At 40.3% G+C, this 14,766-nt stretch overlaps 1 protein-coding gene across 1 annotated transcript; it reads left to right on the top strand.

Moving 5' to 3' along the window:
* Positions 1–3,143: 3,143 nt before the first annotated feature.
* Positions 3,144–11,418, top strand: LOC130293843 (G1/S-specific cyclin-D1-like). Its single transcript, XM_056543006.1, has 5 exons — positions 3,144–3,352; positions 5,617–5,832; positions 7,391–7,550; positions 7,698–7,846; positions 10,332–11,418. The coding sequence occupies exons 1-5, from the start codon at positions 3,155–3,157 to the stop codon at positions 10,479–10,481; spliced, it is 873 nt and encodes a 290-aa protein (XP_056398981.1). The 5' UTR covers positions 3,144–3,154; the 3' UTR covers positions 10,482–11,418.
* The last annotated feature ends 3,348 nt before the right edge of the window (positions 11,419–14,766 follow it).

The following is a 14,766-nucleotide window of genomic DNA, read 5'->3' as shown; positions in this document are numbered from 1 at the left end:
CTTTTGGAGATTTTTCCATCTTTCCTTGGCTTCTTTATGCACATTAATACAAATTACCTGGGGTGCCCAAACTTTTGATCCCCACTGTAAATGCATTAAAGTGTCCCTTTCCATGTGTTTTAATCTTTTGGGTTCTGGATCTTCAGACCCCCACTAATAATTAGAACGAGGCGGGAGATGTGACCGGCTGTGCGCTTAACTCCCCAACTTGCTGCGATCTCCATCTCACTGCAGGAGACAGGCTATACGTCTATAGAGCCCATCTCCTGGAACTGCACAAAGATCACAGCGAGCTGCGGAGTTAAAGGGTACTTCTCCCCTAGATATCTTATCCCCTATCCAAAGGGGATAGGGACTGCCGCGATCTCGGTTGCGGCACCCCAGTCATCCGGGGCATGGAGTGAGGTCAGGCCCTGCTCGTGTCACAGTCAGGGTCATGCCCTGCTCGTGACGTCACAGCTACGCCCCCTCAATGCAAGTCTATGGGAAGAGGCATGACGGCCATCATGCCCCCTCCCATAGACTTGCATTGAGGGGGCGTGCATGAGCAGGACGTGGCCGTGATGTCACAAGCGGGGCGTGACCTTTGGATAGGGGATGAGATGTCTAGGGGCGCAGTACCCCTTTACTCGTTCAGCCATGCACTTCGTCCATCTCGTTATAATGATTATTGGGGGTCTGAATACTCAGACCCCAACAGATCAATGTAAAAAAAAATTGCAAACGACAGGGACACTTTAAAATGTAAAACATAAAATCATACGTGTAGAATCTACAGTAAAATTCTGCAACGAAGATTAAAGGGTACCTTTCATCAAAAAAACTTTTGATATTTTATAGATTAATGTATGTAGAATAACTTTCCAATAGCATGTTATTTAAAAAAAAAATGCTTCTTTCTATTTAATTTTCCACTTTGAAAAAATGACCACTAGAGGTCTCCCTCCCAGTCCTGGCTGCAAGTTTTTTTTTTTTATAGATTTCAGACTCATGCTGGAGTCCTAAACCTCAGACTGCAGCTGGGACACAGACAAGCTCAGCACTCAGGGATCTAAAAAAATAAAATAGCCAAATTGCAGAGAAGTCGGAATCAGGTCGCTGTAACCAACGAGTTGTATTGGTGTCAATGATGACAAAGTCACAACATGCGACCTGAGACCAAAAAATAAATAATTTTGCTACTGTCATGTGACATTCCCATTGTGTAGTAAATCATTGAAGATAATTAGATTCAAAGTCACAATACGACATTGCCACCTTCATGCCATGTGACATAAGGAAGCATCATGTAGCACCAGAATCAGTGGTGAAGTAACGTTGTGAGAAAAAAAAACGTGCGGTCAAAAGTTTTTGTAAATGACAGGTACACTTTAAAATGTAAAATGTTGAATCATACTTGTTGCCGAATTTTGCGCGTAGAATCTACACTAAAATTCTGCAACGAAGTCACGCCCCCTCACATAGACTTGCACTGAGGGGGGCATGGTGTGAAGTCACAAGGAGCATGGCAGTGATCAGACATCACTGCGATCAAACATCTTATCCCGTATCCTTTATGTCTAGGGTCGGAGTACCCCTTTAAAGGGGTAGTCCAGGGATCTAAACACAAGTTTTTTTGTTTTTTTTTTCTCACTTATTTAGTGACGTTACTTTAATCACTGATTCTGGTGATTCCTTTAGTATAGGGGCTTTGACTTTGGTCACATGACATGAAGATCGCAATGTCGTATTGCGACTTCGAATCCAACTATTGTCAATGATTTACTACACAACGTGAATGTGACGCGACAGTAGTTTTTTTTTTTGGTCTCAGGTCGCACTTTGTGACTTTGTCACCATTGACATCAATACAACTCATTGGATACAGTGACCTGATTCCGACTTCTCTGCAATTTGGCTATTTTATTATTTTAACAGGCAAATCCCAACTGTAATAAAGTTTACAAAGTGTTTCAGAGAAAGGCTGCCCAGGCATGCTGGGAGTTGTAGTTTTGCAACGGCTGGAGACACACTGTTTGGAAAATCCTAAAGCCTATAGCATAAGTCCCTATTTTCTTTGTGGCATTTTTTCTCCCCGGTAGTGCTTCCCAACCAGGGTGCCTCCAGCTGTTGCAGAACTACAACTCCCAGCATGATCGGATGGCCAAAGGCTGTCCGGGTATGCAACCTGGGTGCCTCCAGCTGTTGCAAAACTACAACTCCCAGCATGCTACAGCTGGAGGCAGCCTGGTTGGGAAGCATTGATCTCACTTGGACATCTTGGGAGTTGTAGTTTTGCAACAGCTGGAGGCACCATGGTTGGGAAATTCTGAGTTAGATAAATAAGGTAAGTATGTAACTTTGTTCAGATTTTTAACCTATTTCTACATTCTACATATGGCTGATTGCAGATAGGATCTTTTGGTTCTTTATATTAGGGGGTCCCAGTGACCCCCCCCCCCCCCCGACCCCTCCTCCACCCTCCCTCAATTTACAACTTGTTGACATGTTATAACATTTAATCACAAAGAAACCTCTTTATCCTAAAGGGTCTCACTTTCTTATTTCACTTATTTTTGTCTTTTTCTAAGTATTTCCCCCAAAAAAAGAGGATTAAAAAATAAATAAATAAATAAAACAGCAATATAAAAATAAATAAATAAACATCAATGTGAAAAAAAAGTATTTTTCTAAGTATTTAAAAAATAAGGTTAAAAAAAATAAAATAAACAGCAATATAAAAGTAAATAAATAAACATCAATGTGAAAAAAAGTCTTTTTCTAAGTATTTAAAAATAAGGTTAAAAAATTAATAAAATAAACAGCAATATCAAAGTAAATAAAATAAATAAATAGATAATTAAATAAATAAAAATCAATATGAAAATAAATAAATAAAATAAATAAAAATATATATGAAAATAAAAATATATATGAAAATAAATAAATAATTTATTTCTTTATTTTCATATTGATTTTTTCTTGCCTGTGCCTCCCCCCTGAGTTTTGTGTGATGAACAGCTCGGTGGGCGGGGCTATTCTCAGTGGGCGGGGCGTTTAGAACTGCGAGTATATGAGGCTTCGGTTTAAAGGGACAAGCTGAAAAAGTTTAAAGGGACACGACTTATTTTTTATTTTCTGATAAGCAGCATCAGCTGTAGACACAGAGGTCAGAATGGAGTGCAGTCTGCTGTGCTGTGAGACCGAGAAGGAGCTAAGAGCCCAGGCTGATCCTGTTCTGCTTCAGAGCCGGGTGCTGAAGAGGCTACTGACCTCCCAGGACAGGTACCTGGCCTCCCCCACTTACTTCCAGTGTGTACAGAAGGAGATCTACCCATACATGAGGAAGATGCTGACCAGCTGGATGCTAGAGGTAAGTCATCCCTGCACACCTGGGGTTAACTTTGACCTTAACTCTTTCTTTGCCATCATGAAGACCAATGGGTTCATTATTTCTAGGATTTGCACTGTCAGTGTATTGTAAGTTGTGCACTCACTAGTCTGCTGTCTACTGGTGAATGCACTTTATGAGCATGGATTTGGGTATATTTATGGTCTATCCCAGTAGTTACTATCCATTTTACAACAGTGCTACACTGAAGTGTTTCCCAATCAGTGTGCCTCCAGCTGTTGCAAAACTACAACTCCCAGCATGCCCGGACAGCCAGCGGCACACTGATTGGGAAACACTACAATGTAGCACTGTTGTAAAATTGTTTAGAGTAATAATATAATAATAGAAATACAGCCTGTAACCCTCTAACCTGTAGCTCTGGGTTTTCCAACTAGTGTGCCTCCAGCTGTTGCAAAACTAGTTGGAAAATACTGAGCTACAGGGTACAGCCTGTAAGGTACACACCATCATTTCTATAATTATATATGATTATAATTGTTAACAATTTTCCCTTTCTCAGCAATAAATGTTACATGTATGGGACAGTAGGAACATGTCTATTAAAAAATTCTATTTTATTTTTTTGCTTATCATTCAATGTCTCTCAACACACAAATGACTTTCCCCCCCAAAAAAATTTTCATATACAAAAAAAAAAAAAAATACAAATATATATATATATATATATATATATATATATATATATATATATATATATATATATATATATAATATTACACACATACATGTTCTGGTATAGTTCAGTGCGTGTATACATATATATACTGTGCACCCCTTTGCATGAAGCTTTATAGTGGGGGGGAAAAAAAATACATGGGGGGGGGGGGGAATAACTCTCAGCCACTTCAGCTCAGCTAGCTCCTACATGCAAAAGTTACTGACAAATGTCCGACCCCCACTGACTTTATTAGGGTCTGTCAGGGTACTGGTATTTTTGTCGTCAAGCTTTTACTAAACCTTTATTCACATTGCAGATTTTTAGCTCAGTACAAAGGGTGACGGCAGTATACATTTAATGGCAATACAGATCTTGGGGAATTAGAAAAAAAACGTATAAACATTTGGGGGAATTTTATTATTGGCTTTACAGGTTTTTTTTTTTGGAGTTTCTTTTGGGTGTTTAAAAAAATCACAAACTTTTGTGCAAATCATAGAAAACTCTGCACTGAAGGGAAGTTTCAGGAAGTGTTTACCTGCGTGAAATGTGTCAAATGACATTGAATAAATTTGGCGCGCATACACATTAGCACCGCAAAATAAAGGGGGATAAAAATAGTTAACCTACGCCACTGTTTTCCGAACAGTGTGTCTCCAGCTGTTGCAAAACTACAACTTCCAGCATGCCCAGACAGCCAAAGGCATGTTTGGAGTTGAAGTTTTGCAACAGCTGGAGACACGTTGTTTGGAAAACCCTGACCTGCACCAACAATGATTAATTCCCCCACTCCTATATATTATAGGGGTACTCCGGTGGCAAACATTTTTTTATTTATTATTTTTTTTTTTATGAACTGGTGCCAGAAAGTTAAACAGATTTGTAAATTACTTCTATTTAAAAACCTTTATCCTTCCAGTACTTATTAGCAGCTGTCTGCTACAGAGGAAGCTCTTTGCTTTTTGAATTTCTTTTTTGTCTTGTCCACAGTGCTCTCTGCTGACACCTCTGTCCGTGTGAGGAACTGTCCAGAGCAGCATAGGTTTGCTATGAGGAGTTTCTCCTGCTCTGGACGGTTCCTGATTCAGACATCAGGTGTCAGCAGAGAGCACTGTGGACAAGGCAAAAAAAAAAAAATCAAAAAGCAGAGAATTTCCTCTGTAGCATACAGCTGCTAAAAAGTAGTGGAAGGATAAAGTTTTTTTTTTTATAAAAGTAATTTACAAATCTGTTTAACTTTTTGGCACCAGTCGACTTTAATTTTTTTCCCCCCCAGTGGAGTACCCCTTTAAATATGGCACAGATTATATTAGACGGGCAATGTAAAAGAATGATGACTCCTAGACATATATGTCTGAGGTAGATACTGTGTATTACTGCATACCCCCTTCGCCAAACTCTGGACCTCCAGCTGTTGAAAAAACTACAACTCCCAGCATGCCCAGCCAGCCATCAGAGTTTGGAGATCTCTGCACCAGTGACTTGTAAATTGACAATATAGGACACGTGGCAGATTTATCCGCACCACCTTGAAGTATCCTAAATGACCCCACCCATGTGTTCGCAGGTATGTGAAGACCAGCGATGCGGGGAGGAGGTGTTCCCCCTGGCCGTCAACTGCTTGGACAGGTTTCTGTCTGTGGTGCCTGTAGAGAAGAGGAGTCTTCAGCTCGTGGGCGCCACCTGTCTGCTCATCGCCTCTAAACTGAAGGAGTCCCAACCAATAACCATTGAAAACCTCTGCATGTATTCCGACTTCTCCTTCACCGACAGTGAGATGCGGGTAGGTGCCTTGTGATGTACAGATGTGTCATTTTAGGTGAAATTGTATCATCGTGGCATGGTTGCTTTTTTTATTTTGGGTGTAATACATGAACAGTGATATGCTCAATAGGCTTAAAGGGATACTTCAGTGGGGGGGGGGAATTAAGTTTAAAGGGTACCTCTCATCAAAAAAACTTTATATATATCATAGATTAATGTATGCAGAATAACTTTACAATTGCATGTTATTAAAAAAATATGCTTCTTTCTATTTAATTTTCCACTTTGAAGAAATGACCACTAGGGGTCTCCCTACCAGTCCTGGCAGCAAGCATTTCAGACTCATGCTGGAGTCCTAAACACTACGGGCTGCCAGTCTGCTTTGTTCACAAAGGAGAACACTCAGAGCTGCCAGCCTGCTTTGTTCACAGCCTGTTTGGCTGTGAACAAAGCAGGCTGGCAGCTCTGAGTGTTTAGGACTCCAGCACGAGTCAGAAATGCTTGCTGACAGGACTGATCGGGAAAAATACAATAGAAAGAAGCATATTTTTCATTAACATGCTATTGGAAAGTTATTCGACATTCATGAATCTAAAATATATCAAAAGTTTATTTGATGAGAGGTACCCTTTAACAGATTTGTAAATTACTTCTATATCAAGATCTCTTAATCCTTCCAGTACTTATCAGCAGAAATTGTGTAGTTCTTTCCAGTCTGATCACATTGCTCTCTACTGACATCTCTGTCCATGTAAGGAACTGTCCAGAGCAGGATAGATTTGCTATGGGGATTTGCTTCTCACTGACAGAGGTGTCAGCAGAGAGCACTGTGGTCAGACTGAAAGAACTACACAACTTCCTCTGGAGCATACAGCAGCTAAGTACTGGAAAGATAGAGATTTTTAAATCACCAGTTGATTTGGAAACATTTGTTTTTTCACTCGAGTACCCCATTAAAGGGGTACGCCACTGAAAAACATCTGGTGCCAGAAAGTTAAACAGATTTGTAAATTACTTCTATTAAAAAATCTTAATTCTTCCAGTACTTATTAGCTGCTGTTATGATCCACAGGAAGTTCCTTTCTTTTTGAATTTCCTTTCTACCTGACCACAGGTCTCTGCTGACACCTCTGTCTATTTTAGGAACTTTTCAGAGTAGGAGAGGTTTTCTATGGGAATTTTCTCCTACTCTGGACATTTCCTAAAATGGACAGAGGTGTCAGCAGAGAGCACTGTGGTCAGGCAGAAAGGAAATTCAAAAAGAAAAGAACTTCCTGTGGATCATAACAGCATCTGATAAGTACTGGAAGGATTAAGATTTTTTAATAGAAGTGATTTACAAATCTGTTTAACTTTCTGGCACCAGTTCATTTAAAATAAAAAGTTTTCCACCGGAGTACCCCTTTAATGGGTAATGAATGTGTCTATTTTATTTAAAAGGGGGGAAAAAAAACGGTCAGGTTATTACAAATGGAAATTATTGTTGCAATTCATTACTCTTGTAGCAACAGTCACATGTCGTCCCAGTCTAAGTCGTCCTTTGTCTGGTGTATTGACCCTGACCTTCTCTTCTGCAGGCAATGGAACTGCTTGTCTTGAACAAGTTAAAATGGGACATAGAAGCAGTGACCCCCAGAGACTTTCTCCCGCACTTCTTAGAGCTGCTCGGTCTGTCAGCAGACAAGAGACAACAGGTCAGGAAGCACGCCGAAACCTTCATTGCTCTCTGCACTACAGGTAAGTCGCTCAATTCCAAGACTAAAATATGATGTCTTTGCCTGTAATTGATACCGTCAGAGAATGAAAATATATATATAATTTTTTTTTTTTTTTTTTTATTATTGCATGAATATATAAGATTCTTTTCTTCTTTCTACCTATTAGATTGTACATTCATTGCACTACCAGCTTCTATGGTGGCCGCTGCCAGCGTGGCAGCTGCAGTCACAGGCCTGCGACCTGAGAACCTGGGCCTGGCTTGCTCCAGTCTGGTGGCCACGAACTACCTTGCCAAAGCCATCCGCTGCGATCCGGTAAGCATTATCGCTAATATGGCTTATACTGTACTGTCTCATAGTTTGTCTTTCCCTGATATGCTCATTGAAGGAGGGCAGATCTAAATCTAGAGAGAGGGAGGTGAAGACTATTGACCTATGGGTATGGCCTGCAGGAGAGCCACATGGGGGTCACATGGACCTAACTCTTCCTAGGAACAGTTCTACTATTATCTATGGGCTGTGTCCTGTATTGTAGCTCTGCAATAGATCCCGGGGAAAACTGCAAATGGGAAGCCATGTTTAGGCTTTGTGGGGAAACCCACTCCGGTGGAAACCTTTTTTTTTTTTTTTTTTTTTTTTTTTTTTTTAATCTGGTGCCAGAAAGTTAAACAGATTTGTAAATTACTTCTATTTAAAAATCTTAAGTACTGGAAGGATTATTAGCTACTGAATACTACAAAGGAAATTATTTTCTTTTTGGAACACAGAGCTCTCTACGGACATCATGACCACAGTGCTCTCTACTGACATCTCTGTCCATTTTAAGAACTGTCCAGAGTAGGAGAAAATCCCCATAGCAAACATATGTTGCTATGGACAGGTGTCAGCAGAGAGCACTGTGCTCTTGATTCAGCAGAGAGCTCCTGTGTTCCATGAAGAAGAAGAAAAATCCTCTGTAGTATTCAGCAGCTAATAAGTACTGGAAGAATTAAGATTTTTTTAATAGAAGTAATTTACAAATCTGTCTAAATTTCTGGCACCAGTTGCTTAAAAGTTTTCCACCGGAGTACCCCTTTTTAAAGGGGTACTCCGCTGCTTAGAATTTGGAACAAACTGTTCCGAACGCTGAAGCCGGCGCCGGGAACTCGTTACATAATAGCCCCGCCCCCCTCATGATGTCACCCCCCCCCACCCCCTCAATGCAAGTCTATGGGAGGGGGGGGCATGACAGCTGTCACACCCCCTCCCATAGACTTGCATTGAGGGGGCGGGGTGTGATGTAATGAGGGGGCAGGGCTATGATGTCACGAGCTCCTGGCTAAAGCATTCAGAACAGCTTGTTCCAAATGCTGAGCAGCAGAGTACCCCTTTAAGGCAATGTTTTTTTATAAAACCAGGGTGCCTCCAGCTATTACAAAACTACAACTCCCAGCATGCTTGCACAGCCGAAGGTGGGGAGTTGTAGTTTTGCAACAGCTGGAATCACCCTGGTTGGGGAAAATCTGCCTTAAGGGTTTACCCACAAAACCTTAATATGGCTTCTCAGCCCCTTTTGACCTCTTTGCAGCAACTAGAGAAGAAAGCCGAAAATAGCCAATAAGGCTGTATTTTGTAATTTACGGAAGTGGCCAGGAAGCTATATTTGGGCTTCATAGGCAAAAACTTTATAATTTTTTATCAGTGTAACTGAGAACATATTGGGGGACATTTATCAAAGCATTTAGTAGTTTTTTTTTTTTTACTTAAAATTGTCGCAAAAAAGTTGCATGTGCGACTTTTTGATTGTGCAGTGCCCTAAGCAAAAGAGAAACTTGCTTACCAAAGCAAAAAGCGATTTTTGGCTTGCAGTGGTCAGAGGTTTATCAAGTGCGAATGTCGCATTGCATGAAAACCTACAAAATTTACTCCAGCTCAGACATGGAGCAGAAAAAGCCACTACCAAAGCAAAAAAAATAAAAAAAAATAAAAATTTTATTTTTTTGTAAACAATTTTATTTATCAACAGGCTGAAACCAGTTGATAAATAAGTCGCACATAAGCAAAAAATTGGAAGAAAATAACTAAAAAAGGAATACGTAAGCAAACATTGATAAATGTCCCCCATTAAGGCCATATTCACACAGCGGAATTTCCGAATGAAATCCGGCAGAAAAATTCCGCTTTGAAATTCTGTTGCAGCAGAGTCCCATTGTGTTCAATGGGATTCTGCTGCACTGTGCACAAAGCAGAATTTTCGCGCCAGAAACATCAGGTGCGGAAACTCAAATTCCGGCCTCCACAAAAAGGAATTAAAATGTCAATTATTTCTTGGTAATGCGCTTGGAAATCCATTGTCTTCTATGGAGACGGCGCATTTCCAAGGAGTCCTAGCGCCGGACATTCTGCTAATAGTATTCTGTGTGAACATAACCTAAGGGTATGGTAACAGGCAGAAGATTTGTTTCAATAAATGAAGATGTTTACAGAGATCTATGGACACATTGCAGAAACAGTATCATTCATGTAATGGAATAGATTTATTTTATTTAAAGTTGCAAAACATTCTGCAACAAATTTGTGACTTGTTAATACAACGGGATTTCTTAAATGAGATGGCAGAGCGCCATCTAGTGGGTGTTCCTGGTAACATCAACGAAAAATCTGATTGCTTGTGCATATTACCAAAGAAACACTTTGGGAAATTCAAAAAGTGTTACCTGGGATTACCTTCTGCTGTTATACAGCATTAAGCGCAGTTATATACGTATAATAACGACATTTCCGTATTTAATTTTTAATTATTATTATTTTTTTTTATTAGAATATCCTGAGAATGTGCCAAGAACAGATAGAACTATCTTTGGAATCCAACCTGCGACAAGCTGGAAGTGACAGAACCCCAGACTCCAAGGCCGTAGAGGAGATCGAGCGGGCCAGCACCCCCATCGATGTTCTCGACTTCGAGCTGTAGCCGCACTTGCCTGTTGAGTTTTTTTCAATAACTCATACTTTGTATGAACAGGGTCGGGCCGCTTAAACTTTTCGTGAGCCAAAGGTCCTTTATGATTGCTGTGCAAAAAATTTGCCAATTACCCAGAATTGACAAAGGGGGGTCCATTACTTTGTAAGTTGTAATAGTTACAGGCAGTTATCCAATAGTCATGCGCAGATCCAAAAAGAATGGCGCATAGTACTATAAAAGTCCATTGGTCTGGCATCCGATAGTCCAGTATCGAGCCTGGTCAAGCTTCCGAATTATTTTTAGAATGATGGCCATGAAGACCAATGCAGCTCGCCCCCATTTACTTTAATGGGGATGAACTGCAGTTTTTTATGCCGCTCCTGAACCAGAGCAGTAATGCGCAGTGGGAATGACAAATGGCCTTAGCCCCTTTATTCTTGTGAACAGTGGGGGTCCCATCGATGACTTGCTACAGCTGGAATAGCTTATCCTCTAAGTTATCCCTTCCTATCATCCAGCAGGTTCCTGAATGGCAGATTCTAGAAGGATATGCTCTTCAGTTGATGACCAAGTTATCTATGAAGATGGTGCTCTTCGAGTAAGGAACATAGCACTTTTCTATGTACATTCTATATTTAGGATACAAAAGGTGCTTCTATACGCCAAACGAGACCTCCCCAGACCTCTGAACATGTCCTGATTGGGGAGAATAGTAGAACAGTTTTATTTTTTTTAATTATTTATTTATTTTTTTGTTGTTGCTTATCATCTGATTAAAGGGCTACTCCGGCGCTAAGACATCTTATCCCCTATCCAAAGGATAGGGCATAAGATGCCTGATCGTGGGGACCCCCATGATCTTGCACGCAGCACCCCGTTACAATCAGTCCCCAGAGCATGTTCGCTCTGGCTCTGATTACTGGCGATCACAGGGCCGGAGCATTGTGATGTCACGGCCCCGCCCCCATGTGATGTCACGCTCCGCCCTTCAATGCAAGCCTATGGGAGGGGGCGGGGAGCGTGACGTCCCCTGGATAGGGGATAAGATGTCTTAGCGCCAGAGTACCCCTTTAAGGGTGCATGCACACCACATTTTTGCTGTACAGTTTCTGTATACAGTTTCAAGTAAAAAAACTGTACGGAACCATATAGCAAACAGGATGCATAAACCATATGTCAAACTCCTCATCTGGTTTAGTCCGTCTTGCATCTTATACGGTTTGGGCCGGGTTTTTTATTTTATTTTTATTTTTTTTACCCGTACCCAAAACCGTAGGCAACCAAGTTTTTTGGTTTGGGTGAAAAACCTTATACATTTTTTATATTATTTTTTTACATGGGAGTCAATGGGAACTGTACAGACCGTATGTGCGCACAGTTCCATCTGGTTTTTAACTTTGATTAAAATTCTAAGAAAAAAAACTTCAAACAAGTGAAACGTTATTCAAAATGGAGTGAAAAGTTCAACTTTTTTTTATTTTTATATTTTTCTTAAAAAACTGATGCAACCGGACATCATTTTTTCCAACCGTATACGGGTTGGAATTTTTACACACGTTTTGATACCATTTAGTCAGGTTTTGAGGAATCAGTTTTTCATGAAAAACCTGATACAGGAACTGTATAGCAAAAACGTGGTGCGAACCCACCCTTAGGTTGTTTTTAATTTATGATATTTAATATTTATTTCTTGCTGTTCATAATTTTGTATTTTTTATTTAAACACAATTAATTGTACTTTGCTTATATTTATTTTGAGTTATTTAATTTGATTTGTAAAAGCTGCACTACACGGAATTGTTGTATTTTCTATTAACTGAAATGCTTATTCGAGGGTTTGTTGTAAAATGTATTGGGTTGTATACTAGCATGGCAAAAAAAAAATGTCTGCAACTTTAAAAATCTAAGGCCCCGTTTACATGGCGGAATCCAGGGGCAAAATTCAAAGCGATTCTGCTGCACGCGGCGGTCTGCCGCGGGAATTTCGATTCCGGACTCTGCACAAAGAATAAACTTGTCAGTTCTTTCTGTAGAATCTGCCTGGAAATGCATTGCCCTCTATGGAGACAGCGCATTTCCGAGCGGTCCTAGCGCTGGCTTGTTGGGCTGGCATCTGCACCCCGCAGAATGTAATTTCCAGGCGGACATTACGCCTTGGGAATGGCGCCCAATAGTTGCCTGCGTGCGTGACCACTGGCAATGGACACGTTAGTCAGACATTCAAAGAGTTTATCAGAAAGACACATTGGGGGAGATCAAAACTTCTGTAAGAGCAGTACAGTTGCCCATAGCAACCAATCAGATCGCTGCTTTCACTTTTCAGAGGCCTTTGTAAAAATGAAAGAAGCGAGCTGATTGGTTGCTATGGGCAACTGTTACTCTTCCTGCTAAACAGGTTTTGATAAAGCATTGTAACTGCAATATCTATAGTATTTTTTTTATGATTTATGGGTGAAATAGAGAGATGTTATAGTAAATGGTGGCACAACCCCTTTTAAATGGTAATGAGAGAGATAGATAGATAGATATATAGATATATATATATATATAATCTCTAATATACACACAGTGATCCCTCAACTTAGAATGGCCTCAACATACAGTAGTTTCAACATACAATGGTCTTTTCTGGACCATTGTAACTTGAAACCAGACTCAACATACAATGCTATGGAATCTGCAAAACGTGTCAAGGGCTGTTAGACCCAACCAATCAGAATGGACATTTCACTGGTAAAACACCTGTATTCCTAAAGTGCATGCACTGACTGGTGTCTGGTAGCACCCCCTACAGTACAGGGAGGTATTACATGTTCTGTACTCTTTACCTGTGCCAGAGTTGGCTGCTCCTTTGGACACTAGGTGGGGGCGGCTCCATGTCACTTTTTTTTTTTTTTTTTTTTAGGAGACTGTGTACTGTACAGGACCCTGAAGAAGCTCCTGTCCTCTACATAGACCAGTGTTTCCCAAAGAGGGTGCCTCCAGCTGTTGCAAAACTACAACTCCCAGCATGCCCGGACAGCCGAAGGCTGTCCGGGCATGCTGGGAGTTGCAGTTTTGCAACAGCTGGAGGCACTCTGGTTGGGAAACACTGAAATAGACAGTGATTACAGCTCCCAGCAGATCTTTCTTACTTTTATATGTACGCTCTTGCTTTATCTCTATTAGTTATCTACTTATTTATCATTAATCCTCACTTTTTCCTATTTTTGGATGACATTTTGGTGGCTTCAGAACCAATTACCAGGTTTCCATAGAGTTATGGTCTCAACATACAATGGTTTCAACATACAATGGCCGTCCTGGAACCAATTAATATTGTAACTTGAGGGACCACTGTGTATGTATACATATATTACTAAGTGATGAACACACGAGTACCGCAACAACCAGAAACATGCGGAATGATGGCCTGAAGTATAATTTTTAGATCAATTAATTGTTTGGACTTTAACAGCCAAATGATACTGTTTATTGCAGTGTTTTCCAACCAGTGTGCCTCCAGCTGTTGCAAAACTACAACTCCCAGCATGCCCGGACAGCCTTTGGTTGTCCGGGCATGCTGGGAGTTGTAGTTTTGCAACAGCTGGAGGCACGCTGGTTGGTTGGGAAACCCTGGTCTGTTAAAGGGGTACTCCAGTGCTCTCTGCTGACACCTCTGTCCATTTTAAGAACTGTCCAGAGTAGGAGAAAATCCCCATAGAAAACATATGCTGCTCTGGACAGTTCTTAAAATGGACTGAGATGTCAGCAGAGAGCACTGTGCTCGTGATGTCAGCAGAGAGCTCTGTGTTCAAAAAATAAAAATAATTTCCTCTGTAGAATTCAGCAGCTAATAAGTACTGGAAGGATTAAGATTTTTTTTTAATAAAGTAATTTACAAATCTGTTTAACTTTCTGGCACCAGTTGATTAAAAAAAAAATTAAGTTTCCACCGGAGTACCCCTTCAAGTAAAATAGTGTTCCCTACTCTGTGGCATGGTGGGAATTGTTTTGCAGCATTTGGAGAGCCACTGTTTGGGGGACACTGGAGTAAAGCATAAATTAGAAGGCCTCAACGTGTATAAAACAGAACAAATATTGTTCTTTTTATATGATTTAAATGATGATAATCTGTAGAGTGCGCTTTTCAGTGTTACATTATTTTTATTTTTTATTCTATTGATTTTTTTTTTAATTATTATTTATTATTGTTATTATTATTATTCTCAACCTGTATTTATTATGGTAATTGGTTTTCAGTTCTGTGAAATGTTCTACTCCCAGCTTAATAAAAGGATGGATACTTATTTGC

This window comes from Hyla sarda, chromosome 10 (genome assembly GCF_029499605.1).
Source record: "Hyla sarda isolate aHylSar1 chromosome 10, aHylSar1.hap1, whole genome shotgun sequence".
In the NCBI taxonomy this organism is placed as follows: domain Eukaryota; kingdom Metazoa; phylum Chordata; class Amphibia; order Anura; family Hylidae; genus Hyla; species Hyla sarda.
The sequence above is the reverse complement of the archived record's forward strand: the minus strand, read 5'-3'. Positions and strand labels throughout refer to the sequence as shown.